This window comes from Haliotis rufescens, unplaced genomic scaffold, assembly GCF_023055435.1.
Source record: "Haliotis rufescens isolate VD_foot unplaced genomic scaffold, xgHalRufe1.0.p SCAF_5, whole genome shotgun sequence".
Lineage (NCBI taxonomy): Eukaryota > Metazoa > Mollusca > Gastropoda > Lepetellida > Haliotidae > Haliotis > Haliotis rufescens.
In genome coordinates, this window is record NW_025964223.1 from 52923096 (window position 1) to 52949552 (window position 26457).

The 26457-nt window shown below is 44.5% G+C and overlaps 1 protein-coding gene across 2 annotated transcripts in view; it reads left to right on the plus strand.

The window, feature by feature from the left end:
• Window positions 1-26457, plus strand: part of LOC124126374 (mediator of RNA polymerase II transcription subunit 14-like) — a 56882-nt gene that overhangs the window by 12835 nt on the left and 17590 nt on the right. For both annotated transcript variants that reach the window (XM_048383547.1, XM_048383548.1), the window contains exons 15-33: window positions 251-363; window positions 528-596; window positions 10710-10749; window positions 10970-11095; window positions 12160-12241; window positions 12765-12924; window positions 13985-14180; window positions 15096-15142; window positions 15695-15829; window positions 15951-16027; window positions 17539-17647; window positions 18931-18979; window positions 19447-19584; window positions 20426-20517; window positions 21540-21686; window positions 22964-23038; window positions 23987-24063; window positions 24993-25110; window positions 25782-26042. In XM_048383547.1, the coding sequence (XP_048239504.1) occupies window positions 251-363; window positions 528-596; window positions 10710-10749; window positions 10970-11095; window positions 12160-12241; window positions 12765-12924; window positions 13985-14180; window positions 15096-15142; window positions 15695-15829; window positions 15951-16027; window positions 17539-17647; window positions 18931-18979; window positions 19447-19584; window positions 20426-20517; window positions 21540-21686; window positions 22964-23038; window positions 23987-24063; window positions 24993-25110; window positions 25782-26042 (2111 nt within the window). The remainder of the gene's footprint in view (window positions 1-250; window positions 364-527; window positions 597-10709; window positions 10750-10969; window positions 11096-12159; window positions 12242-12764; window positions 12925-13984; window positions 14181-15095; window positions 15143-15694; window positions 15830-15950; window positions 16028-17538; window positions 17648-18930; window positions 18980-19446; window positions 19585-20425; window positions 20518-21539; window positions 21687-22963; window positions 23039-23986; window positions 24064-24992; window positions 25111-25781; window positions 26043-26457) is intronic.

Here is a 26457-nt window from a genome sequence, read left to right on the forward strand (position 1 = left end):
GTATATCTAGTGGTGTATTCCCTGCAGTGTATAAGCTGGGTGTCCACGTGTGAGATCCTCTTCGATCACTATATTGTATATCTAGTTGTGTATTCCCTGCTGTGTATAAGCTGGTTGTCCACGTGTGAGATCCTCTTCTATCACTATATTGTATATGATGTGGTGTTTCTCTGCAGTGTATAAGCTGGGTTTCCACGTGTGAGATCCTCTTCTATCACTATATTGTATATGATGTGGTGTTTCTCTGCAGTGTATAAGCTGAGCGTCCACGTGTGTGATGACGATGATGGCAAGCCGCTGCAGATCAGTCACAGTCCGCCCATGTCTCCGGACGACAGCAATAAAGTGGGACTGGCAATCAAGGTGAGGACAGGTTTACAGTACCGGTAGTCAGGTTAATATGACATTTTGAGTAGTGCATCTCACATGGAGGTCGTCACTGGCAGATGTCTTGATGGCTTGGTTTAATACCCATAGAAGCAGTTGAATCTCTACAGAAAGCTCACATGAGGTGTTGACTATTTCAGAGTGACCAACTGTCGATCGAGAAACTCCTCATGCAGACGATAGAAGTGAGGACCCATATCAAGTTGAAGGTATGTTCCTGGTTGCATTATCGTTGTGCTAGCAACAGGTGCACAACATCACATATTCTATTACTGATCTTTCTATGTTGACTTGTTAGTGGGTACTACTGGGGGACATTTTCTACCATTCCAATACTAGCCATTTCCAAGCCACATGTGAGTGAGTGAGTGAGTGAGTATGGTTTTACGCTGCTTTTAGCAATATTCCAGCAATATCATGGTGGGGGACACCAGAAATGGGCTTCACACGTTGTACCCATGTCGGTAATTGAACCCGGGTCTTCGGCGTGATGAGCAAACCACTAGGCTAACCGACCGTCCCGCTAGCCACAAGTCTAACATGTCAAGTAATGCTGTCGCATGTTTGCCTGGAAATGGCATCCCGACTTCTAGAAACCCTCATGTAATCTTCTTGTAACTAAACATGCTGAACAGGGACTGTTTCCAACATGAGTATTGGTATTAGGCTGGGACGATACACAGACTGTGCAGTCCAATACGTATCATGATACCTTGCTCACGATCCGATACGTATCACAATACTGACATGTGCTCTTATCTGTGGTGTGTAGCCATCTTTTCCATAGACAGGATGGCCATATATCTGGCACACAAATGATTTACATTTGGCAGTGTCAAGTACGGCGCAATGGATGAAAATATTTACGTTTTCACTACTCAGTTTCACTAGTAGTTTGGTGTAAGAATACACTTAAGGTAAGAATCGGTACTTTTTACTTAGTGTGCGATTATGGTCGGTACTTGTATTGAGAAGTAAAAAATCACCATCCACAGATGCATCAGTGTATCGTCCCACTCATTGTTATGTAATTGGCATCAAGTTAGTAGATATGTCAGTACTAAAAGTGTATTTTTGGGACCTGTCTTGTCTTAGGTGCCACAGTGTGCAGAGTTGTGTCCCTTATTCTCTTTCTGATTAAATCCTCCTTGGGGCACTTATTGCATTTTCCTTGCTCAAGAAAATCTATATGACATAGTTGTAACCATTTTCCTTAATAAAAAATGTTACCACACAAAAAACTTCGTTTTTGTATGATATACGACCACCCTTACGGGGCCTCACCCCCAACGGCGCCTCACGCCAGGGGGAGCAACTCTCACCCAAATCACTTTCCTTATGTCATCTGTAAGAGACAGACGTGTTGATTTTTCACACAAGACAAAAATAAGAGAAATCTATCGTTCGACAAGAACCATGGCTGACCAAACTGTATGTATGGTACATTTCTTTCTTTGCAAAGGCGTAATACCTCGCATTGTGAAGTTATAGAGTTGTAATAATACGCCACGTGCACGGTACCTTTGAATTCAAATGGCCGTAATGGCGTCCATATTGTAGTTCCACGGGCTGATACATGTAACACCAAGGCCATTAAGAAACGGCTTGGGGTTTTGTTATATCATACAGCATTGGTCTACAATTTTTTCCTTTACAAAACCCAAGGTGGTGTGTTAATTCATAAACTACACTTACCTTTTTTACGGGTTTTTACACCTTAGCGCGTAACACGCCCCTTTGGTGTTATAATTATACTACACATTGGCTATTAGTATCGCGTTACAAATCGCATTCTACATTACGCCTTTGCTTTTAGTTTCACAATTTATGCACGTTTCTTTCCGATCTTTATATCGCACTGATACACGTTGATACCCTTCCCGCCCACCTCAGAAATTACGGTCTTGTTTACAAGACCTTCAAACTGTGTACGGGTTGTTCTAAGACAGGCACGAACGCTGCCGAATATGTCTGGCGGAGGACATTGCCTTTACCCCCCGGGGCCCCCAAAAGAGACAAGTTGACTTGTTCCACTTTAAAGAGGTCTATTAAAGGCGGGGGTAGATATCAGATCTACTAAGACATCCCCCCCTCCCCATCTAAAAAGGGTAAAAAAGCTGCCGAGATTGTCTCCCCCGCTCCCTCTCCGGGGGCCGGGGGAGAAGGCTCGAGGGTCCCCGTAATAAGCACTGCACCCTCTCCTGCACTGTCTTTGGCAGACTTTTCTGCGTTACTTAAGTCGCAGATGGCGTCGATGATGGAGGAGGTAAAGTCTCAGCTCCGAGAGGAGATACGGACCGAGCCTTCCCCGTTGTCGGCGCCGGACGCGGCTTCGAGACCTTGTGATATGCCCGGCGTCGGCCGAGGCAGGCAACTTGGTCTCGGGGACGATCTCAGACCGGGCTTCGGCGCCGGCTCGAGGTCGCTCCCCAGCGGAGGGGTGGCGGGCGCCGGCCCGTGCACTACCGACGCACAATTTTTCCCTAGCGGAGCCAGACGCCTCTTCCGAGGCCGAGGCTTTCACTAGTGGATACCTAGCCCGGAGCCAGGTTGGTTCCCTTTGTCTCGGGGACGATCTCAGACCGAGCTTCGGCTCCGGCTCGAGGTCGCTCCCCAGCGTTGTGGTGGCGGGCACCGGCCCGTGCACTACCGACGCACAATTTTCCCTAGCGGAGCCAGACGCCTCTTCCGAGGCCGAGGCGTCCACTAGTGGATACCTAGCCCGGAGCCAGGTTGGTTCCCTTTGTCTCGGGGACGATCCGAGACCGAGCTTCGGCTCCGGCTCGAGGTCGCTCCCCAGCGTAGTGGTGGCGGGCACCGGCCCGTGCACTACCGACGCACAATTTACCCTAGCGGAGCCAGACGCCTCTTCCGAGGCCAAGGCTTTCACTAGTGGATACCTAGCCCAGTGCCAGGTGGGTTCCCTTGAACCTCCGGCACCTCGGCACCGGGACTCGGCCTCGGGCCGGGTGCAGAGACACGTGCGGGACAGGATTGTCCATGTACTGCCTCAGGTTGCTGCGCCCATGCCAGAGTCGGAGACACCCAACTTGACTAAGGTCAAGCAGGGCCGGCGGTTGCCCCCCCTTTCCCGTGTGCGGTGCGGAGTTGAAGGCTGCTTACATATGCTTCGAGGAGCAATATCATAATGCATGCCAACAGCTCCGTGTGTCCGTACACTCCGCGTATCTGTCGGCTGTACAGAGGGAGTTAGCGGGAGAGGGGCCGGCCGACTCTTCGGAGTTGGCCGCGCAACTAACATTATCTTGCGCGGGACGCTATTCGTAGCTGTGCATCGCAGATGATGTGCGCTGTTATGTGCATGCGCAGGCGGTGGATGTCGGTATCTAAATACTCGACTTACACACGCCAAGACCTACTTGCTTTGCCGTATAAGAGGGTGCCACCCTCTTCCCTGGGGCTCAGCAGGCGGTCCGAGAGGCTGCTCAATTGTATACTTCCATCAAAGACTCATAAGGCCTTGTTGGAGGTACCAAGCGTTAAAACCGCGTAAGCGGGCCTCTCCAATTGTCCCCTCCTACGCTAACGCACGGGTCAGACGTCCACACCTGCTTGGAAGCCGCCGCTTCCTTCAGGTATAAGGGCGCCGTGAGGAGCAAGAGAGGCACGGGCCGGGGCAAGGCAGCTGGTCGAGGCCAACAGCTTTTTCGCGGGGCTGGGAACGATGGGTTCCCATTAGCGCCCGAAGAGCCCCGGGTGAACCCATAGTCGCAAGTTATCGGGAAAACTCATCCGCTCCTCCACTTTTCCGGGATAAAGCACACACCGGTGCCTGCTACCCGAGAGAAGGCGGAATTCCTCCGTGCCGAGGTCGACGCACTTCTTATGAAAGCTGCGATCGAACCGGGTCCCGAGGGACAGGAAAGCGAGGGCTTCTACTCGACTTGTTTCCTAGTCACCAAACAGTGATCTCAACTGTCGAGACAGGAGAATGGCTAACGTCAATAGACTTAAAATACGCCTATCTCCACATACCAATACATCCAGAGTTCAAGAAATACCTGAGGTTTTCTTTCGACGGGAGGTGTTATCAGTTCAGGGTTCTACCATTCGGGATCTCCACGGCCCCGAGGGTGTTCACCAAGCTGATGTTGATTCCCGCCCAAGTGGCCAGGTCAAAAGGTCGGTTCTGCCATCCGTACCTCGACGACTGGGTTACTAAGAGCTCTATTGCAATCCCTGAGTCAGATAGCTACACAACAAGTGATAGATATTCTGATCACTCTAGGGTGGATGGTCAATCTCAAGAAGTCAGATCTGAGCCCCACTCAGAATCTAGTCTTCCTAGTGGCTAATTTCAACACGGTGAGAGGACGTGTATCTCTGTCACAAGATATCAAGTCCCTTAAGCGCAAGTCACACTGCTCGTACATGGCTCCAGTTACTGGACAACATGGCGGCGACAGTGGATTTGGTCTGGCGGGCGCGCTTGAGAATGAGTCCCATTCAACAAGCACTCCGTCGACTTTGGGCGAACTCGGAAGATCTCGAGACTGTGCTCGAGACTCCGTAGTGGCTCATTACACACCTCCAGTGGTGGACCGAGGTCGGGAATCACTCCCGTTCCGTCTCTCACAGTTCAAACAGACGCGTCACTCTCCGGCTGGGGAGGCGTTCTGAATGATCACACTGCCTCGGGACTATGGTCCCAGCAGGAGATCAAACTGCATATCAATGTGCTAGAACTGAGAGCGGTCAGGTTGGTGTTCCAACGCTTCCCGGATCTGCTTCGTGGCCAAGTGGTTCGTCTAGAGATGGACAACCAAACGGCGATGACTTACATCCGGAAGCAGGGGGGAACGGCGTCTCCGTCGCTTCGACGAAAGACGTGGCAGTTCCTACTATAGTGCGACTCTCACGATATCAGGGTGCTACCTGTTTATCTCCCGGGGGTGGACAACGTCCGTGCGGACGCTCTGTCTTGCCGGATCCTCGCTCCTCACGAGTGGAGGCTCGACCCGGGGATATTCGGGATTTTCTCCCTGTTATACAGGTCGTTACAGGTGGATCTGTTTGCGTCTGGGTTAAATAACCAGACACCAACGTTCTGCTCCCGAGTCCACGACCCGAGGTCGGTGGCACCGGACGCCTTTCAGCTAGATTGGACGGACAGTTCTGTGGGCATTCTCCCCAGTACCTCTGATTTCCAAGGTCCTGTCTCAGCTAGGCACTCAGCCTGCGCGACTAATTGTGCTCCTGGCACCTCTTTAGTCGGCGCAGAGTGGGTTTCCAGTAATACTCAGGTTTCTGGCTCAGCCTCCTGTTATATTACCTTTACGACCGGACCTCCTATCCCAGAACGGGGCCCTCCACCCGAATCTCAGGATTCAATGGGTGGCTTGGCCACTGTCAGGAATCGCCTCCAGAAGAGCGGTATTCCTGCACGAGTTGCAGACACAATACTGGCTTCGCGGAGGGATTCGACAAACGTTCAGTACGATAGATAGGCCTGCTATGCGCCCAGGTGTGTCGATAGAGGGATTGCAGATCTTTTTTCTGCAGATCTCGTATCCGTGCTTGAGTTTCTCCAGTCGCGACTAGATGACGGCCTGGCCGCATCAACAGTCCGAGGGTACTCTACAGCTATCGCAGCTTTTCACGTCCCTGTCGACGGGGCACTTCTGGGTGCACACCCATTAGTGCAGCGCTTTTTAGCAGGTGTGGACAGGATCCGACCGCCAGTCCGGCGGATCAGTCCCCCTTGGGACTTGTCAATCATTCTAGATTGGCTGTCCGGTCCTTCCTTTCGGGATCTGTCGTCTCTCTCTCTTCAGCTGTTGAGCTGGGAGACGGCGTTCCTTGTGGTGGTAACGTCCGGCAGACGGGTAGGCGACATTCGTGTTATGTCAGCCGATCCCAAAATAACTGTCTTCCATGGGGTCGATAAATATCACCGGGACAGTCAGTTTTCGTCTACCGGACTATTACCGTCCTAGGGTCGCACACGATTCCACGTGAACGGCTCCTATTGAGCTACCCGCTCTTTCACAGCCTTCCTCGTCGGGGACCACTGCAAGACATGCTCATGTCTTGGATGTCCGCACGACTCTCAAGGCCTATATCAGCAGAAATATGGGTGTCCGTAAGGATAACCAACTATTTTGCTGTTACTGCGGTAGGAAGGTTGGCTCACCTGCGAGTAAACAATCTATCTCGAGGTGGATAGTTTCAAACATTTGTACAGCGTATACGCTTACAGGCAGGGACCCCCCTACCAGGTTGAAGGCTCATTAGGTTAGAGCAGTGGCTGCGTCAAAAGCGTACGCCGCGGCTCTGCCCATTGAGCAGATCTGCTCCGCGGCTATTTGGAGCCAGCCGAGCACGATTCATCAAACCTTACCAACTCGACAAACACTCAAGCGAGCGTACTCGGTTTGGTCAGTCAGTTCTCCGAACTGGGCAAAGTTCTAATCTCTAGCTGATTGAGCATTCGAGATTTTAGACAGTCTTCCGGTTATACTGCTCAGTAATGGTCCGGATTTTATCTTCTGCGGTCGATAAATATCAGTCCTTACTACTCGATAATACTCGTATTTTGCGCACGCACTCCTTCGATCCTCGGGGACCCTCTGGCCTAGCTCAGCGCTGGTTATGGTCTCTCGTGATCTACGCCCTTATATCACTTGTTCAAAAAAGTGTGGGGGGGGTGGGAGGTGTTTCGAGTTCTCAACTTATGACAAGCCGCAAAAACAGGCTTTATCATAATATATGGTCGACCACGCCCTGTCTCTAGCCCCCACCTTTTGACGGTGGTGCCTCACGATAAGGTTGGTTCCATTTATTGAACTCAATATTTTATTCTGTTGAATAATCAAATACGATGTATTTATTTACGCCTGTTGCTGACGGATGCCACTTCCTAGATTATCTTTGGGAGTCTGTCTTGATGCAATAAGTGCCCCAAGGAGGATTTAATCAGAAAGAGAATTTTACAAACCTGTAGAGGTTATGAATTCTCTGATGAAATCCTCCTTGGGGCACGGCCACCCACCTCCCCACATTCCGTCAGCATTTGACATATGGAAAGTGATTTGGGTGAGAGTTGCTCCCCCTGGCGTGAGGCGCCGTTGGGGGTGAGGCCCCGTAAGGGTGGTCGTATATCATACAAAAACGAAGTTTTTTGTGTGGTAACATTTTTTATTAAGGAAAATGGTTACAACTATGTCATATAGATTTTCTTGAGCAAGGAAAATGCAATAAGTGCCCCAAGGAGGATTTCATCAGAGAATTCATAACCTCTACAGGTTTGTAAAAGTTTCCAGGATCTGCTGGTTGTATGTTGTATCCCAGATTGACCCCAATCATAATTCTGGGTTTGTCAACACCATACCCGTGGGTTTTATCAAAGTTGTAACTGTCATTGTCCATGTAAATATTACACGGAACATTTAGGTGCCCCGTTAATCATTGGTATCCTTACAGCATCCATTGTAATGTTTAATTTTAAACTTATCCTATTTCACATGATGTGTTTTTTCTTTCTTCTTTGATCCAATGTGGAAACATGCTTGAACAGAGTTTCCAGCTTCTAAAAAACAATCCGTCCGAACATACCCCAGGATCACCATGGTCGCCTCCCTAACAAAAGGGTCACATCATATGCATAGTGACCTCCATAACTTGTCCACGAGCCTCCTTTGTCTGTCACTTCATTCTCTTTCTCATCATCACATTGTAGTGACATGTTTGATCATAAGAGAATAATTCTTTCTCTCAATGATTGCCCTGTACTTAGCGCAGCCGTTTTTATACCATGCTAAGGGGAATGGGACAGAAGAAGGAAAAAGCGACAGATAATCTGCGTCCTGCTTGTTAACAATGTACATGTACTTACTCAACGCTGATGACCGCCTCCATGGTCTAGTGGTAGAGTGTCCGCCCGGAGAGCGGAAGGTCCGGGGTTTGATCCCCGGCCGCGTCATACCAAAAGACGTTAAATGATGGTACTTGTTGTTACCCTGTCTGGTGCTCGGCATTAAGGGGCTAAAACAAGGACTGGTCGGCTCGGAGTCAGTATACTGTGTCTGAGTGGGGTATTCATGTTAAACTGCGGCATGGTATCTCAGTGAGCTAGCACTATAAATCGGCATCAGTCTGGACTAGTACAAGCAGCCACACAAACACACACAGGTACATGCACGTCGCTATATAAGTGCAATAATCTTGGACGCGATGTTGAACCCCATTTCACCACCTACTCGACGCTGAAGCTCAAGGGATCTACTCAGGCCATGTATCTTGCTGCGGTCAACTTCATTGCCACTACCATGGGATCGAAGATCTCAACTGTTGCTGAACTTCAATCGCTCAGTCAGTCCTTCAAGTTGGCGGACCAGTCATCCGGTTCCAGCCTCCTTCTTGGGACCTTTTTACCATCCCGTGACTGATGCTCATCTTGGGTTCGGAAGACCGAGAAGATATCTCCTTGTGTCCAGTGAGAGCTCTTTGTACTTACTTGGCGGCTGCGAGTCCATGTTTGGGCTCCTGGAGAGCCTCTTCATTACACTCTCGACTGCGGCAGTAACTGAAGTTTCCTGTACCACTATCTTCTGGGTCTGCTCGATCACTCAACAGGCTTACACCTATACTGGGTTATCTTCACGTGTTGCTTGCAACCCACATGAAACTGGGGCTGTATCATCCACCATGGCCTTGCACAGCTATTGCACCCTCTCTGCCATTATGGAAGGGTGCTTTTGGAAGTTGGACGCAGTTTATGCCTCTCACTATCTCCATGACATCTCCGTCACTGATGTCCCGGGTTTTCTCCAGTTCAGTCCTCTTGTCCTGGCTCATCAGCTGTCAATGGCTCACTAACGCAGATAAACAGTCGTGCATACTCATTCCTGCTCTTGTCCTACGTTCGTATATATATCATTATGGCTAAAAAAAATAATAGTCTTGGTTATCAGGGACTGCCCGCATCATCATAAAGTTTGCTGCACGTTTCGTTTTTTTTCTTTCCATTTTAAAAAAAAATCCAAAAAAAATCCTTAAATAATCAGGAAGTCAAGTACTGTATTCCAGTATTTTACTCATCAAGGAATACATTTATGTAGGGAGGCCCTTTTCCAGGTTTATTTGAAGATTCTGGGGTAGAATAGGTCTTCAGCAACCCATGCTTGCCGTAAAAGGTGACTATGGGACCACGGGATCGGTAGGTCAGGCTCGCTGATTTGGTTGATGCATGTCATCGATCCCAATTGCGTGGATTGATGCTCATAATATCAATCATTGGATTGTCTGGTTCAGACTTGATTATTTACAGACCGCCGTCATATAGCTGGAATATTGCTGAGTGCGGTGTTAAACAACAAACCAACCAACATACCAACCAGGTTTATTTGGTTACATACTAGTTTGAACAACCCCCCAAAACCCCCAAAAAATTAAAAACCTCACCGCCTGCACACACTTTATTTTCCAAAGCCATTACCTGAAAACCAACTCTTTTTATTTTTTTAAGCCTATGGAATAAATCTTTAAACTTACCTTGTATTTATTGATTTTTGACTGTTCGGTTTCCCAGATAGAGTTCACGATTGGAGAGTGGATTCATGCACTTGATTGTAGAGACTTTGGATCAACATTGAGGTTGCCACAAGGCTCTTCTTGTCTTGGCATGCTTTAATCACTTGAGTGTGTTTAATAAACGAAAGAATTAAAAGAGATGCCGAGCAGATGCTGGCTGTCTTTGGGAGATAGTGTTGTGCTCTGTGTTGTAGAATCGATTGACCGGAGCCCCCTTCCCGAGCGATTATTAAATCGTACGCTATATCGCTTGTTTCTTTGCAGCTATGCGATTGTTTATTAATGTCATATGTGAAAACATGTTTCACATGTTGCACCCAATCTCATGCTGTTACAGTTGAGTAGCGTATCAGGATTGTATCACCAGTTGAAAGTTGATTTCCAGCTCACAAGTTCTTGTTGTTTACGACACTAGGCAGTGGTGTAAATATTTTATTTATTTCACTGTTTAGCACCAGCTCCCTCATGTATGTCACATGTCTCATGTATGAAGCCATGTGATCCGGTTTTGTAGGTCGCTATGCATGGGATAACGTGCATGACCCTTTTGTTTGGGAGGTGACCATGGTGATGCTGGGGTGTGTTTGGGTGGAGCATTTTTCAGAAGCTGGAAACTCTGTTCAAGCATGTTTCCACATAGGATTGAAGAAAAAAATGAAGAAATGCATAGTGTGAGCAAGGATAAATATATAAATATACAATTTATTGGAAAATTTCCTTACTTTCTTTGAATGATTTTTGTCAAATTCAGAATTTTTATTTGTTTTCAGGAATTTGCCAAAGAAATGCAGAGATATGTAGATGAAAAATGTGAGTTGTTTGAAAATTATTTTATTGTATTTGTGTTCGACTTTAACTGTAGAAATTATGATGTAAAGTATTCAATTACGTATTAAATCTGACATTACCTCAAACAGCAATTTCATGTTATATAGTGAAATGTGTGTTGATGGAAGACAGGTGTACGTATGAACTGGCTTAACACTTATATTCTAAGGTCACGTGATAAATGTTTCTGGTCTGTCTGCAGGTGAAGTCCGAGACATGCCTGTAGCCCTCCATGTTCCGTTGTTAACCCCGTCAATGTCCTCCGAGATTCTCCGTATCTCCATCGACATCCAGCGAGGGTCCTACCTCACATCAGTACCATGTCTGAGTAAGTCAACCTGTGAAGCATCGGTACATATTCCGTTCATAACCCAGTTCCCATTACACCGGCTGGTGGAAAGAGCTGGATAGTAATTAATATGGTTGTCACAACGCTCTAGGTTGATTGTGTGTTGTACCTTGATGGTCCAGATTGTTGATCCTGTTCTGGATTGGTTCTAATACCAGAGCCAACTTCTACATTCTTATCAAAGACTTCAACTGTAGTATTGCTGACATAAACAGCGTTAGAAACTAACAGTTTTCGTCCACTAGTCATTATAATGATAACATATAGCAAAACCCTTAAAAAGGGCAATTTTCTACTGGTCGTTGTGATACCTTTACCATTGGGCAGTTTGGTAAGGACTATAGGACTAGTGCCAATTTCTAACCCTGCATAAAACAACATTCAACAGTTTCTCTCACGGCAGCGTTAGAAATTGGCACTTGTCCTCTAGCCATGCCAAACTGCCCAATAGTCAAAGTATCAGAAGGAAGTATCATAGTAGAAATATGCCCTTTTTAAGGGTTTTGCTATTTGTTATCATTATAAGGACTAGTCGACTAAAAATGTTAGTTTCTACCGCTGTCACGGGAACTCGGTGTTAGAATTGGTCCCCAGCAACCTATGCTTGTTATTACAGGCAGCTTCATGGAAGGGGGTCTTTGTGACTTGGTTTGATTGTGTGTCGCCATACCGCCACACTGTGAGACTTAGCTCCTTACATTAATCAAAGGTTTGCCTTGTCTAGAATTATTTACACTAAATTACAGGATGATGTCATTTAGCTGGAATATTTCCAAGTGCTGAGTAAAGCATATGACCCACATAAAACAACATTCACTCACTCAGGAGTTTTGTGTCTGGTGATAAATATACCCCTTCCCTCCTTTTCCTTACTTGACAAAATTGAACTGGCCAAGTTTCCAAATCCTTCAACATTGCTTTGCCTTAGGACCACTAGCTGCTACTATAGTCACCAACACCTGAATCCTTTCTTGTCTTAGCCTGCCTGCATTGTTATCGTAAAGTATAAAATGCAAAACGTAATATGTGTCTTCTGTTTTCAGCTGAAAATTCTGTTGTAAAAGAAATAGAAGACTGCCTCAATGCTGACCGTCGAGGACTGGAAAAGTATTTCACTAAACTCAGGTAGTGTTTTCTGTTGTAAGTAGACTACAAGGGCTTTATCACAATAAACTAAGGTTGAGCAGGCATCTTCCTTACTCATTGGACTAATTGTAAGGCTTTGTTGAGATAATCTGTTTTCACTGATGACAGGACCAATACAGAATGCAATGTTAAAATATCACTGAATTTAAGAAAATAAGAACTTTTCCCCATTTTGAACAAAGTACCGATTTTTTCCCCAAGAGGCACTTAGTATAGAATCTTGGATACATCCCTGCATGTTGATTCAGACCAGCAGAGATAGTAAGTACAGGGCCCACTTGCACAAAGCGATCTTAGCGCTAAGATGATCATAACTCCCATACTTTAACATAGGCTTACAATAGTCTTAGCGCTAAGATCGCTTTGTGCAAGTGGGCCCTGAAGTGATAGATGAAACGTCTCTACAGGATGTTAGAATCAGTCAACATTTACAGACCATTATGCCATGTAATAATAAAACAATCCTTGCCAACATATAGACTGTACTACTTCCTGTACCCAGAATGCAGTTGTGCCTTCAGCGGTGTGAGAAGTCTGTTCAGCTTCTGCCGGCTCAGACGTTCAGTTGCCTGCCGATCGTCAACATGCACGGCCACCCAGTGGAGAGACTGGGCAGGTACAAGCTTTTCATCAAAGTACCCAAACAGTCCAACTTCTTTGTGGTGAGTCTTTGTTTTCAAATAGTTTATCAACCATGTCCACTGCTGGTTTTACCTTGTGCCAGAGACCCGTGAAGATCCCGGGGTAGAATAGGTCTTCAGCAACCCATACTTGCCATAAAAGGTGACTATGCTTGTCGTAAAAGGCGACTAACGGGATCGGGTGGTCAGGCTCGCTGACTTGGTTGATGCATGTCATCGATCCCAATTGCGTGGATCGATGCTCATGATGTCAATCACTGGATTGTCTGGATTGTTTTACAGACCGCCATCATATACCTGAAATACTGCTGAGTGCAGCGTTAAACAACAAACAAACAAACAAACCTTGTGCCAGCCTTATACACTACAGTATGACACTGGGTGGTGATATAGCTCACCATGACAAAGAATGTCACTGCTCTCTTGCTTGTCAAGTGATGTATATCATAAATACTGATGAGCTATGTAGGTGCTTGGTATGTCAAAGCTGCTTCAAAAATAATCACTCCTAGAATATAACCACTACTTGAAATATTTATGTTGAAAATGGAGTATTTTTGCTTAGTATCGATAGACCTGTGAAGATCTGGGTAGAATAGGTCTTCAGCAACCCTTTACAGACTGCCATCATAAAGCTGGTATATTGCAGCGTTAAACAATAAACAAACAAACAAACTTAGTAGTGATAGCCTATCAGATTATATGAATGGCCGACATAGTTGCAGTTAAGCGTTGACCCATGGCCTACAATATACAGCACTCTCAAATCTGATGATGAGAATGACACCCAGGAAAATATATTGCCTGTCAAATAAATATTGTGGTAGTCTTATCAGTTGACATGGAATTAATGCTATATTTCACCTTTGTTTTGTCCCCCGCTGGAATATAGCTAAAAACGGTGTAAAACCATACTCACTCACTCACTCACTCACTCACTCACTCACTCACTCACTCACTCACTCACTCACTCACTCACTCACTCACTCACTCACTCACTCACTCACTCAGTTAGGTATTGATGCTGAAAGATTGAGGGAGTTGTTTTCATGCTAAATAAGTTTTCTGCACTGTCGTGTAGGTTGTTGAACTTGTGGAGAAGAAGCCGAGGTCGGTGGAGTATAAGAATTATGTGCTGGAGACGACACCATGCACGGCAGACGGCACGGAGGATGATCTGGCAGAAGATGTTGGTGTCAAGCTGTATCTGAACGCTGGCAAGTTCATAGAGGTCGACAACTACTCCACAACACATGGACCTTTCACAAAAATATTCGGTGAGCCACAATAATATTATGTAATATCCCACATAGTGGGGTGATAAAACCATTTCCTTTAATACTTCAGAATATCAATCAGCTTGGACCTGGAAGTTTATGGTGTTCTTTGATATTCCATGTTCATCATAAGTTTGAAAACTATTTTGAATTATAGCATAATGACGAACAAGATTAATGAGGTTGACTGAAATTAGTTATTGTCTGGATAGTCGAAGGTCCGTAGCTTGATCCCCAGCCGCATCATACAAAAAGAAGTTAAAAGATGGAACTTGTTGTTATCATCACTGGTCGGCTCAGTCAATATACTGTGTCTTAGGGGCATGGTATCTCAGTGGACTAGCACTATAAAACTGGCATTATTCCCAACTAACAAACAGGCACACACACACGCATGCATGCAAGTGCAGTAATCTTGAACGTGACATTAAACCTCACCTCACCTCACCTCACCTCACCTCACCTCACCTCACCTCACCTCACCTCACCTCACCTCACCTCACCTCACCTCACCTCACCTCACCTCACCTCACCTCACCTCACCTCACCTCACCTCAGGGGCGGTCGGGTAGCCTAGTGGTTCAAGCATTCGCTCGTCATCCCGAAGACCCTGGTTCGAATCCCGACATGGGTACAATGTGTGAAGCCCATTTCTGGTGTCCCCCGCCATGATATTGCTGGAATATTGCTAAAAGCGGCGTAAAACCATACTCACTTCACCTCACCTCACCTCACCTCACTTCACCTCACCTCACCTCACCTCACCTCACCACTTTACAAGATATATGAAACTCCAGTATTCACACAGTAAACATTTTGTGGGTATGTTATATTTTGAGTAGTTAACAAGCATATTATTTAGTTACATTTAGTTGAGATTTTATACCTTGTAATACTTCCATGTTTTTATAACAGAGGACTACCCCACAACACAACTTGACAGTCTGACCAGGAAAAGAAAGGTAGTATCTTCCATCCGTCTTTGTCTCCATTTTCTGTCAATATGACAGCCAGATACAAATGTAACTTGTGAGTAGAGTACAAACAACAACGTTAGAAATTGGCATTAGTGCTTGCCAAACTACCAATAGTTAAGCTGACTTGGTTGATGCATGTCATCGATCCCAATTGCGTGGATCGATGCTCATGATATCAATCACTGAATTGTCTGGTCCAGACTCGATTATTTACAGACTGCCGTCATATAGCTGGAATATTGCTGAGTGCGGCGTTAAACAACCAACCAACAAACCAATAGTTAAGTTATCATAAATTTGCCTTTTTCAGGTATTTGTTATATGTTATCATAATAAGGACTAGTGGTCTAAAAATGTTAGATTTCTACCACTGCAAACAAACTGTTTGAATAGAATAATCTGTGTGATAATAGTTTCTAAATTTATGTATAGTAGGTGTTTTTACCAATAAATACCAATAAATAAAAAATAATCTGTAATGTAATGTAAATATTCTGCCCACTTTATCTGGGAATATCTTTGCTCTTCCTTTGCTAGCTGTTTTTGGGTGGAGCGGATCTCGATGAGCCCGACACAAAGAAAGTGAAGGGTTCGCCCTACTTTGTTCCTGAGTTGGCGTACCTGCTGGTGTCGTGTGAGGAGAGGATTCCGTTTGTCTGCCTGGGTGATGAGGTAGGATAACCTACAGAATGAAAGATCAGTTTGGAGGATAGGTGTCTGCCCAATAAATGATGAGGTAGAAGGAATGAAAAATATTTAGAGATTGATATAATTCTGTAAATGCTTTTTCCAGCTCAACAGACAGGACGTTCCCCATGAAGGGATCCAAGTGGATGAGGAAGGGATCTGTCTGGTCCTTGGTATTCTTGAGTGAGTGTTCATCAGCCTTTACCTGAAGTTTGTCATACATGTAGATTAGGCCACAACAGTTTAGTTATTATTCCCAGCCACAAAGGAATGGGTGCTGTACGTCCGTTCGTCCATCATGTTTCGTTTCCTAAGCAGATCTTGAAAACTGTACAATGTGTCGTCACCAAACTTGGCACATAGATAGGTCTAGTGGTGAACTGTGCCTTTTGATAGTTCTGGATTTTTGAAAAATGTATTTTTCGAGTTTCCATGGCAGCAACTTTGACTTAGACTGAAAATGGCGGTAGTGCTTGTTTCCGAGGCAGATCTTGAAAACTGTATAATGTGTCTTCAACAAATTTGGCCCATAGATAGGTGTAGTGGTAAAGTAGTGCCTTTTGAAAGTTTGGGATTTTTGAAAAATTTATTTTTCAAGTTTCCATAGCAATGACTTTGACTTAGACTGAAAATGGCAGTAGTGCTCGTTTCCAGATCATATATTAAAACCGTACAATATTTCTTGCCTTGCACACAACTGGACATGTCATATTTTTAGATTTGATTTCTTTTTAACATGTTTAAGGAGAGGCATCTGTGTCAGAATAATTTTTGATTGAATATGATACACATGAAGCCTTAATGTTGGTAGGATTTTCTACATAGTGTGTGTCATCAAAAAAAAAAAAAAAGGCATACAATGTAGCGAGGTTCTGTGACTGGCAATTATATGATGTGAGGCAGGTGGTAGTGAGGAGGGTGGGCAAGCAAATGTGATACATAATTTATCATGGCCTTATTGCTTGGGGCCTAGATGGCCGAGTGGCGTTGTGTGCCGTGTTTCCATATGCAGAGTTGTGTCCCTTTGTACCATGATCATTTGGTCATGGGTAGGAATTCCAGATTCTTTGATACTGATCCTTTGGCTGTCAGCACGATGCTAATCCTTGGGCCGTAAGCACGATGCTGATCCTTGGGCCGTAAGCACGATGCTGATCCTTGGGCTGTCAGCACGATGCTGATCCTTGGGCCGTCAGCACGATGCTGATCCTTGGGCCATCAGCACGATGCTGATGCTTGTGGGTGTCAGCACGATGCTGATGCTTTTGGGTGTCAGCACGATGCTGATGCTTGTGGGTGTCGCAGAGATGCCTAACAGTATGATTTTGGCGTAATAGTTATGATTTTGAACCAAAAATTATTTTGTTTTGTGCAATTCTGTTTGACTGATGTGGAATTAATATTGAATGTTATGCTATGATAACTGCAGGAAAGGCATGTAATCCAGAGCTACTTTCTGTAGGGGATTCCCCATGACCTTGCATCAGTGCACCAACCAAATGTCTAAAATTTTACCGGGAATTCCCATGTATGCATGATATAATACTGACTTAAAGATACGAAAACACTTGTTATGAAAAATCAGTAAATAAAACTGTTTCGTTGGTCGGTCTACATTACTATATACAATTTGTTTTGCTGTCCTGTATGATGCACAAATGAAAAACAGTCCTCACGTCAACATTGTGTTACAGTTTCCCTGAGTGTGGAGGATGCAGCAAGGAGGTCAGTGATGCCCTCAAGAAGCAGCTGCTGTCCTGCAAGTTCCGCATCCTCTCTAAGCCACTGCACTGGGTGGTGGAGGTACGTGTCACTATCTGACAGCTTCATATGGCATGTACCCCATGTGGATTTGTTGCTCACAATATCGATCACTGGATTATTTACAGGCTGCTGTCATGTAGCTGGAATTTTGCTGAGTGTGGCATTAAACAAAAAACAAACATCATCAGTCATCGAAGCTTTAAGGGCTCTTCCCTCGTCAGTATAGGCACTGGTACTGATATGTTGTTGTTAAGCTGATTGAGTGCGTAAGATCCGGGGTTCGATTCCCAGCCGCGTCATACCAAAAGAAGTTAAAAGAAGGTACTTGTTGTTACCCTGTCTGACGCACGGCATTAAGGGGCTAAAACAAGGACTGGTCGGCTCGGAGTCAGGATACTGTGTCAGAGTTGGGTATTCATGTTAAACTGAGGCATGGTATTTCAGTGGGCTAGCACTATAAATTGGCATTAGTCCGGATTAGTACAAGCAGCCACACACACACACACGACATCTAACCCCATTTCACCTCACCTGTTAAGCTGAATACAAACTCTGTTAATGTTCATGTTGCAATACCAGATATGACAAACACCACCTTCAATTGTAACTTGATATTTGTGAAAGTGCATTATTTAGATATGCTCTTTTGGCATTATTGCTTCTTTACAAACACTGTCCTGTCACTTTAGCCAATAGTCTGAAGCCTGAGTCTTGTAAAATTCTGTTCGGTTCAGTAACCTCAGCCAAAAACTGCCCTCATAATACACTAGATTCTTCTGAAAATGATGCTAAGAGCCAAGTCCGGGCTCATGGTCTAAAAGGTTTTTGATGCAGACTGCATACACACTTGCAACTCCTTTGTTCAAGCAGAAAGTACAGATGCAAGTGTTGACTTCTCACTGTTAAATGTGTTCAGAAGCCGTGACCCCAAATGAGTGAGTGAGAATGGTTTTACGCCGGTTTTTGCAATATTCCAGCCTATATCACTCTGGGGGACACCAGAAATGCACACATTGTACCAATGTTGGGAATCGAACCCAGGTTTTTGGCATGACAAGCAAACGCTTTAACCACTAGGCTACCCTACCTCCCCTGTTGCCCCAAGCTGGGTGTTACTCATCCTACATTATGTACATATTCAGTATGTGTTGTCAGTCCTGGGTATGATTATAATGTCCTTCAGTATTTGTGATCACGGTTATATGTGGAAGTGCCGAAGTTACATGAGCTCTCTGGAGGTTACAATTGGTAATCATGGTAATTAAAGGTAACTATTTGCCATTGCTGATGTTGTTATATCTTTGCTTTTTCCTTGTTTCTAGTTTCTGTTCACAAGCTCGCCACTTGAGTCATCAAGCTACAAGGAGTCAGGTCAGTGCTGTGTTTGGTTATGCTTAGCCTGAATGTGACCCTGGCATAGTTGGAATGCATGCCCTGTAGGGAAATGAGTCACAGCCAGGGTTAATAGTAACAATAATAATTTATTTATATCGTGCCTAACATCACGCTTTTACTTATACAGTGGCTTTGCATTTATTTATTGTCAGATTTAAAAAAAAGACATTAAGTTATAAAGAAAAAATAATGATTTAAGAGCTCAATCTAAAGTAGCTCCGTGACTATCTTGCTTGGAGATTGCGGTTTGTGCTTAGAAACCAGCAAGAAGCCATGAAGAAGTTTGTAAGCCCCAAATGGTGCTGTTGCAGTATGTGGCCTGTAAATGTATCAGGAAAAGAGGAAGGTGATTCAGCTTTAAGAAAAACGCTTTGTGATGGTGAAAAACATATTTGTGTAGACAAAATATATATGAGCCGTTACATGTGTGTGAGTGTCTGCAGGTAACCTACAGCGAGTGACTCTCAACCTTGACCTTAGCGGCGACAACGTCCAGAAGACCGTGACAGACCTCAAGGATGAGTGGAGCGCCATGGGGCATCTCTATAGTGCTGTGCAAGAGTTTGTGGAACTCTTTAATGGTGAGTCATGTTTGGTTTGGTCCAGGAATTATTGTGTAAATTCAGTAAGAACGTAATAGATTTGGAGAAATGAATTTCGGTTTAGGTTAAGCTGTTTTCAAGTCCAATGTCTTGTAAGGTTGGACCAGTGATTGGTGTGTGCATATTTCAGAGGTCCCTTTTGCCAATTGAGTGTGTGACACAGATGAGGATTTTCTGATTTGACTTGCCTTTATGGGTAGATGGCATTGGTCATATCTAACAAGTCTGAAGGTCTTTTTGTGCTAGTGGTAATGTAAAGTAGTTTGATATGAGAATAACACAACTAGTCCGCCCATATTGTTGTTAGTCTCGGACTAACAGACAATTGGACGTGTCTATTAGGGCTGAGACGGGTAACTCGGGTACTCGGGTACTCGGGACGGGTGGATCTTGAGTAGGACCCGGGTACCCACAGGACTACCCTTACCTGTGGTAAGTCACATGATATATTGTTTTATGGCCAAAACACACTAGAACTCCATGGTTACACTGCAAGTCACTAATGTTCGCATTTCTTTCTGATGATGCATACACTCCTTCTGACTTGTATATGTTTGAGTAAAGATAACGCTTCAGTCAACTTCAGTGTACGCATGATCTGATCCTTTGATACATGTGTCTTAACAGTTCTTTGCCAGGGTTGCTGTAAAACAATTCCCAATCAGACATTTTGTTCCCACATCTTGAGACCTACATAGGGTACCCGGGTAGGGTCGGGTAATAGGTGGCTGGGTACCCGGGTAGTAAATTTGGACTCGTCCCAGCCCTAGTGTCTATCCCTGGTCTTACTGAAGACTGACATGTCCTTGTGTTGTGTCAGATCCCCGGACGGGCCTACAGCTGCAGTGTGAAGTCCGATCCTACAACTACCGCAGACTGACTCTGGCGTATGGGCCCACCAGAAGCAGCATTGTGAGTTCCCGTTCTATTACACCAGACCTTCGAAGCTAGTACATTTGTGAAAAGTTGTTTCTTATTCAAATCAACACTTGTTTCATGTTTTTCAAATTTGAAATCTTTTGCTTCTCACAGAAACCAAGTTATGTGCTATGTCTGAAAGGGATTGAGAGGCTGTGTTTCCTATACTAAACACTCGTCAGTAGGTCACAGTTGTATACTCCCCAGGGAGATGAGAATGTGAACTGGAATGCATACTGATATGTTGACCATGGTATTAATGTCATGATTTGAGCTTATGAAATTTAGAGTCTAGCACCTATAGTGCCCTACAATTATTGTGATGAGAGTGATTTTGGTCTTATGCCGCTTTGAACAGTGTCATGTCATGTCATGTCATGTCATGTCAACTTGATGTGGGAGGAATGTTCGAAGTGATGCAGGTCTTTAACACTTAGATGACACCTACAAGCTTGGGTGCTAATAAACTAAGAAATATTATCATGGTGAATATGGGATTCAAACACAAGCTGAAACTCTGAACAGTAAATTGCAGTGCTGTAGATGACTGGGCCACCAGTGTCCCATTAGAACAGTGATTATTATTTACACAGATCTGTTTCTGTTTTCCCAAGAGGACGACATCTTTGTTGTCTCCAGGGTATAACACATTAAGTGTGTTTAGAAATAATAAAGTTAAATCGGAATATGGCCGATTTTATGCAGTTATATGTTTGATAACAAGACATGTACCTAGTGCTCACACAGCAGCACTCTCAACCAGGCTAACATCTAACTGTTATCCCCCTGCACCCTACCTCCCTTACGTCACATATGCCATCACATTGAACATCACTTACCAGTTATATGTTACCCTGGTGACATGGAATGCGGTCACTCGCTGGGCGCCGCCATCTTGAAAGGAATCTCGTTATATTTATGAACTAGCTTTTTACTTTTATCAATAAGTTCATTGTCCTCATTGCATAATGTGCCAAGGGTATGGCGGTGTATTTTATGGTCAAGTTTGCTCTCAGGTGACGGTCCAGTGGCGGTCAGACGGCAACTTCCATATCATGCTGGGGACAAGTGGTCAGGCCAGCACCGGTAACCCTCACATCGTCATGGCAACACAACTGCAGGCGGACCTCAACACCAGCAAGTCGCTGGCGGAGCTGGTCACCGTATGTTGGCTTACATCTTCATCTCACCCTGTAGGGATTCCAGAGTAAAATATACATCCCCATCAATGTTGCTCATTATGTAAATCACTGGATTGTCTGGACCACTATTTTTATTTACAGGGTGTGGAATTAAACAAGAAATAAAACAAAGAGACTTTGTTCATGTTAGCATGATAGCTTTGGCATTTGTATTTGTTTAAGGATCTGTACACCAACAATTTGACATGTGTGAAATGAATATTGTTGTGTATTTTGCTTACTGCTATGTCTGGAATTAATTTAATTGATGAAAACATTTTCCAAGTTGGGAACAGAAATAACCCTTTTTGCCCGTCACTTTTATTTTTTCTTTATTTCCCCCAACCTGTCCAATGATGTTACTTTTAGGGGCCCATGTGTTTTTGTTTTGACCACAACCCTATAGTTTTTTAAAACGATTCTCCACATCAAAAAAGAAGCCTGAAAGCTATTGGCTGCCTTGCCCTGTATACTCCCAGGAAGCCGATAAAACAATAACCCAGGCTCGCTGACTTGGTTGATGCATGTCATCGTATCTCAATTGCACGGATCGATGCTCATGATATCAATCACTGGATTGTCTGGTCCAGACTCAATGATTTACAGACTGGCATCATATAGCTGGAATATTGCTGAGTGCGGCGTTAAACAAACAAACAAAAGAACACAATATGAATCATACTGAGTGTGTTTAGTCCGGCAGTATAAAGGTGTACCACTAACACTGTTTAGCCGACAGTATAAAGGTGTACCACTAACACTGTTTAGTCCGGCAGTATAAAGATGTACCACTAACACTGTTTAGTCCGGCAGTATATAGGTGTACCACTAACACTGTTTAGTCCGGCAGTATAAAGGTGTACCACTAACACTGTTTAGTCCGGCAGTATAAAGGTGTACCACTAACACTGTTTAGTCCGGCAGTATAAAGGTGTACCACTAACACTGTCTAGTCCGGCAGTATAAAGGTGTACCACTAACACTGTTTAGCCGACAGTATAAAGGTGTACCACTAACACTGTTTAGTCCGGCAGTATAAAGGTGTACCACTAACACTGTTTAGTCCGACAGTATAAAGGTGTACCACTAACACTGTTTAGTCCGGCAGTATAAAGGTGTACCACTAACACTGTTTAGTCCGACAGTATAAAGGTGTACCACTAACACTGTTTAGGTGCATGGTCGTCTCGACTGTAATGTCAAGGCGATAGTGATGTGAGCAGGACTTGTACTCATTGTTTGTGCTGACTGTGTTCCAGGTCCTCAATGAGACGTGGTCCCCGATGACGTCCATCAGTAAGCTGTCCACAGCCACAGTGATGGGAGTGACAGTGGTCAGTCTACTACTTCATACTTGACCAGCGTCTGATACCTCACTGCAGTTAGGCATAAGTTGATAAAAACTTGCTCATAATTCTTAATAATTCTTACCACCTATTAAAGTAATGTGAAATAATTGTATGATGTTCACAATTTCAATTTTAAGTTTCTTTTCTCTGGTGTTGCCTCAGATTTGAGAGTGACCTGTTCAGTGCATTGTTGACACCTTATCACGTACCCAACCAGTGTCTCTTAAACCCAGATGAGGCTATGATAAATACCGTATTCGATGTAATAAGCGCCCCGCTCTAATAAGCGCCCATGGCGATATTTGATAATGCTCGTGAACAATCCAATTTGGCACCCGTTCCGATTGATCAATGTACACAATACTTATTTATTCGCGTATAGTACGCACTCGCGTGTTATATGCACCCTTAATTATGGGCAATTAAATTCTGGAAAAATATATCTGTCGTACATAAACATTTCAGGCTGTCAGCATAAACCACGGAAACTAATAATATTCTATTTCTAATTTTGAGAGCGCCCTGGGCGCTTATTGCGTCGAATACGGTAGGTCATTATACTTTCATCCCCATTTGCCTCAGCACCAATGAACCCAACCCGTGCTATTTTTATTGTTCTCGCGTAACTACGGACTGCGGATGTAATATGTGTTGCCTTCTTCCTTTACTTCCTTTTACTTAATCCTACCAAACATCCATCCTTCGTGTGAATCACTCCTGTCATCATGTCACATTTAAATAAGATGTATAAAATATAATGCCTCTCACCTGCATTTTGAACAATTTGACAATAGTTTAATAATAACCTTATCGAGCCGAATGTTCACTCCTGTGTTTCTTTAGTCAGTGACGTATATATAGAGTGAAATGTCTTGTACTGTAGTGTACTCTGTATATGTAGATAGAATTAAACAATGTCTGCTACGTCCACAGAACAACAAGCAGCCAGTCTCCACCTTCACCATCCTGCCACAGTCCTCAACACATGTCAGGATCGCCTTCCGCGGAGTGTATCCTTTCCTAGTCCTGGGCTCAGGGGACTTCAGTGTATTAAATCACCATTCTATTGCGATGAAAGCCCTAGACCAACTTCCAATCATAGCTTTGTTTTGAGTTCAGTTTGAATGACTTGACACTAAAACTGCCTGTCCAATCAATTTATTTTGTTCTTTGATGATTGAAACAAGTGGCGATCGCCTCACTACTTGACTATCCTTGTTACGTACTGTCTCCAATACAACTGGAGGCTGGGGCTGCATAGCTTCCAATCTTAGAAGATGTGAACACATCCTTTCCAGTAATAATTCCTTCATGACAGTCATCAGATTTGATTAACTATATTGGGGCACTTTTATAAGACTGCAATTTTCAATGTGGGTCGATGCCAGACTCTTGGTCAGTAGAGTTATTATTCCCTGCCACAAAGTGGAAGGGGGATATATAATTGGTGCTGTCCGTCGGTCCTTCTGTTTGTCCTTCTTGTTTCGATTCTGGAGCAGAACTAAAAAACCATGAGCGATATCTTTACCAAACTTGGCACATAGATAGGTCGAGTGATTATCTGGTGCCTTTTGATAGTTTGGGATTTTTGAAAAAAATATTTTGAAAACTGTACAATATTTCTTCTCCTAACTTGTCACATAGATAGTTATAGTAGTAAACTGGTGCTTTTGCATAGTCTAGGATTTTTGAAAAAATATTAGTTGTCGAATTGTACAACGTGAGTGAAAGAAAAGCTGTGTTCATTGAACTATATTGTGCCTTTAAGATGTCAGACAATTGTCATTCAGCTGGAATTTTCAGTGTCTGGTTAATAGAAATATTAGGATTCAGACTAAAGATTGTGCAATGCATCGGTGCCAGGGAAATGGATTGGGACAGATTCCATGTTGTTAGGTGCATGTGCTCCTTACATTTGGATGATCCTTAACGGAGACAGATACTGTCTGGATGTACACTTCAAGACTGGCAGCATCGTGGCTGTGAGGGACGGCGCCTACAGTCTGTTCGACACCAGCAAGGCCGTGGAAGGTTTCAACCCTGCTCAGGGACTCAAGGTATGGGAACTGCCATTGTTTAACTTTGACATGAGCCGCTTGTGCTTGAACTTCCGGTTTGTTGTGACCCAAATGTAACTTATTGCATTACTTATTATTTTGCTCCTATACTTTAACATGGAATTGACTGCCTCCATAGTTTAGTTGATAGAGTGTCTGCCCCAAAAGAGGTAGGTCGGTGATTCGATCCCCGGCCGTGTCATAACAAAAGTGATAAAAATTGTACTTGTTGTTACCCTGCCTGGCGCTCGGCATTAAGGGGCTAAAACAAGGACTGGTCGGCTCGGAGTCAGTATGCTGTGTCTGAGTGGGGTATTGATGTAAACTGTGGCATGGTATCTCAATGGCTTAGCCCTATAAAATTGTCATTAGTCCGGACTAGTACTAGCAGCCACACACACACGTGCATGCATGTTGCTACATAAGTGCAACAATCTTGACAGCGACATTAAACCCCATTTCACCTCACCACCTCATTAAGTATATCCTCTGTATGCTGAAATTTAATCAAGAAAAGTATCTGCAGACTGTACCAAGATCTTTTAAATCTACAGTCTAAGCATAATTCTCCTTAGATTTTAGTGTTATTGTGTGGACAGTTATTAGTTGAGCTTCACAATTTTACATGACTCTATGTCTGTCATATTTCTATGTTTCTCTTTCTCCTACAGGCGTTCCTGAATCTGTTCTATGACGAGAGTGTGATAGGAAGTCATGCTCGCCGCCGTTCCACCACAGATGACGACAACCCCCCATCTCCCATCGGCATGGATACCATGGACATCGGGATCTACCAGAACCCCAGCGTCGGCTCCCCCGCCGTCCGACAAAGACAGGAAGGGGCTGGGGGATTCCGCTTCCAGAACCCCATGACCCCACCATCCAACCCCCACACCCCTGCATCGCCAGGGGTGGCAAGAATTCCAGCAGGGGTAAGGCTATTGTAGTACTGTCATTCCTGCTGTTGGGGTCACAGACAACAGGTCACATCCACTCCCCCCTGTATTAAAAACCCAAATTGAGGATTGGGTGTCAGCATTTATTGACCTGGCCCTGTTCCACAAAGCAATTTTAGCGCTAAGATGATCGTAACTCCCATACTTTAACAAAAAATGTTCGATGATCGTGGCGCTGATCGCTTTGTGGAATGCGGCCCTGCCTGACTGTGTTTCATCATACTCTGATACTGTGGATTGTTGCTCATGCTATCAATCCCTGGTTTGCCCAGTCCTGACTTTTACAGGCCATTGCGATATAGCTGGAATGTTGCCAACAGTGGTGTAACATGGATGGGTCAGTGATATACAGCAGTTTGGTGTCCAGGTCCCATCAACTTGTACATGCTTA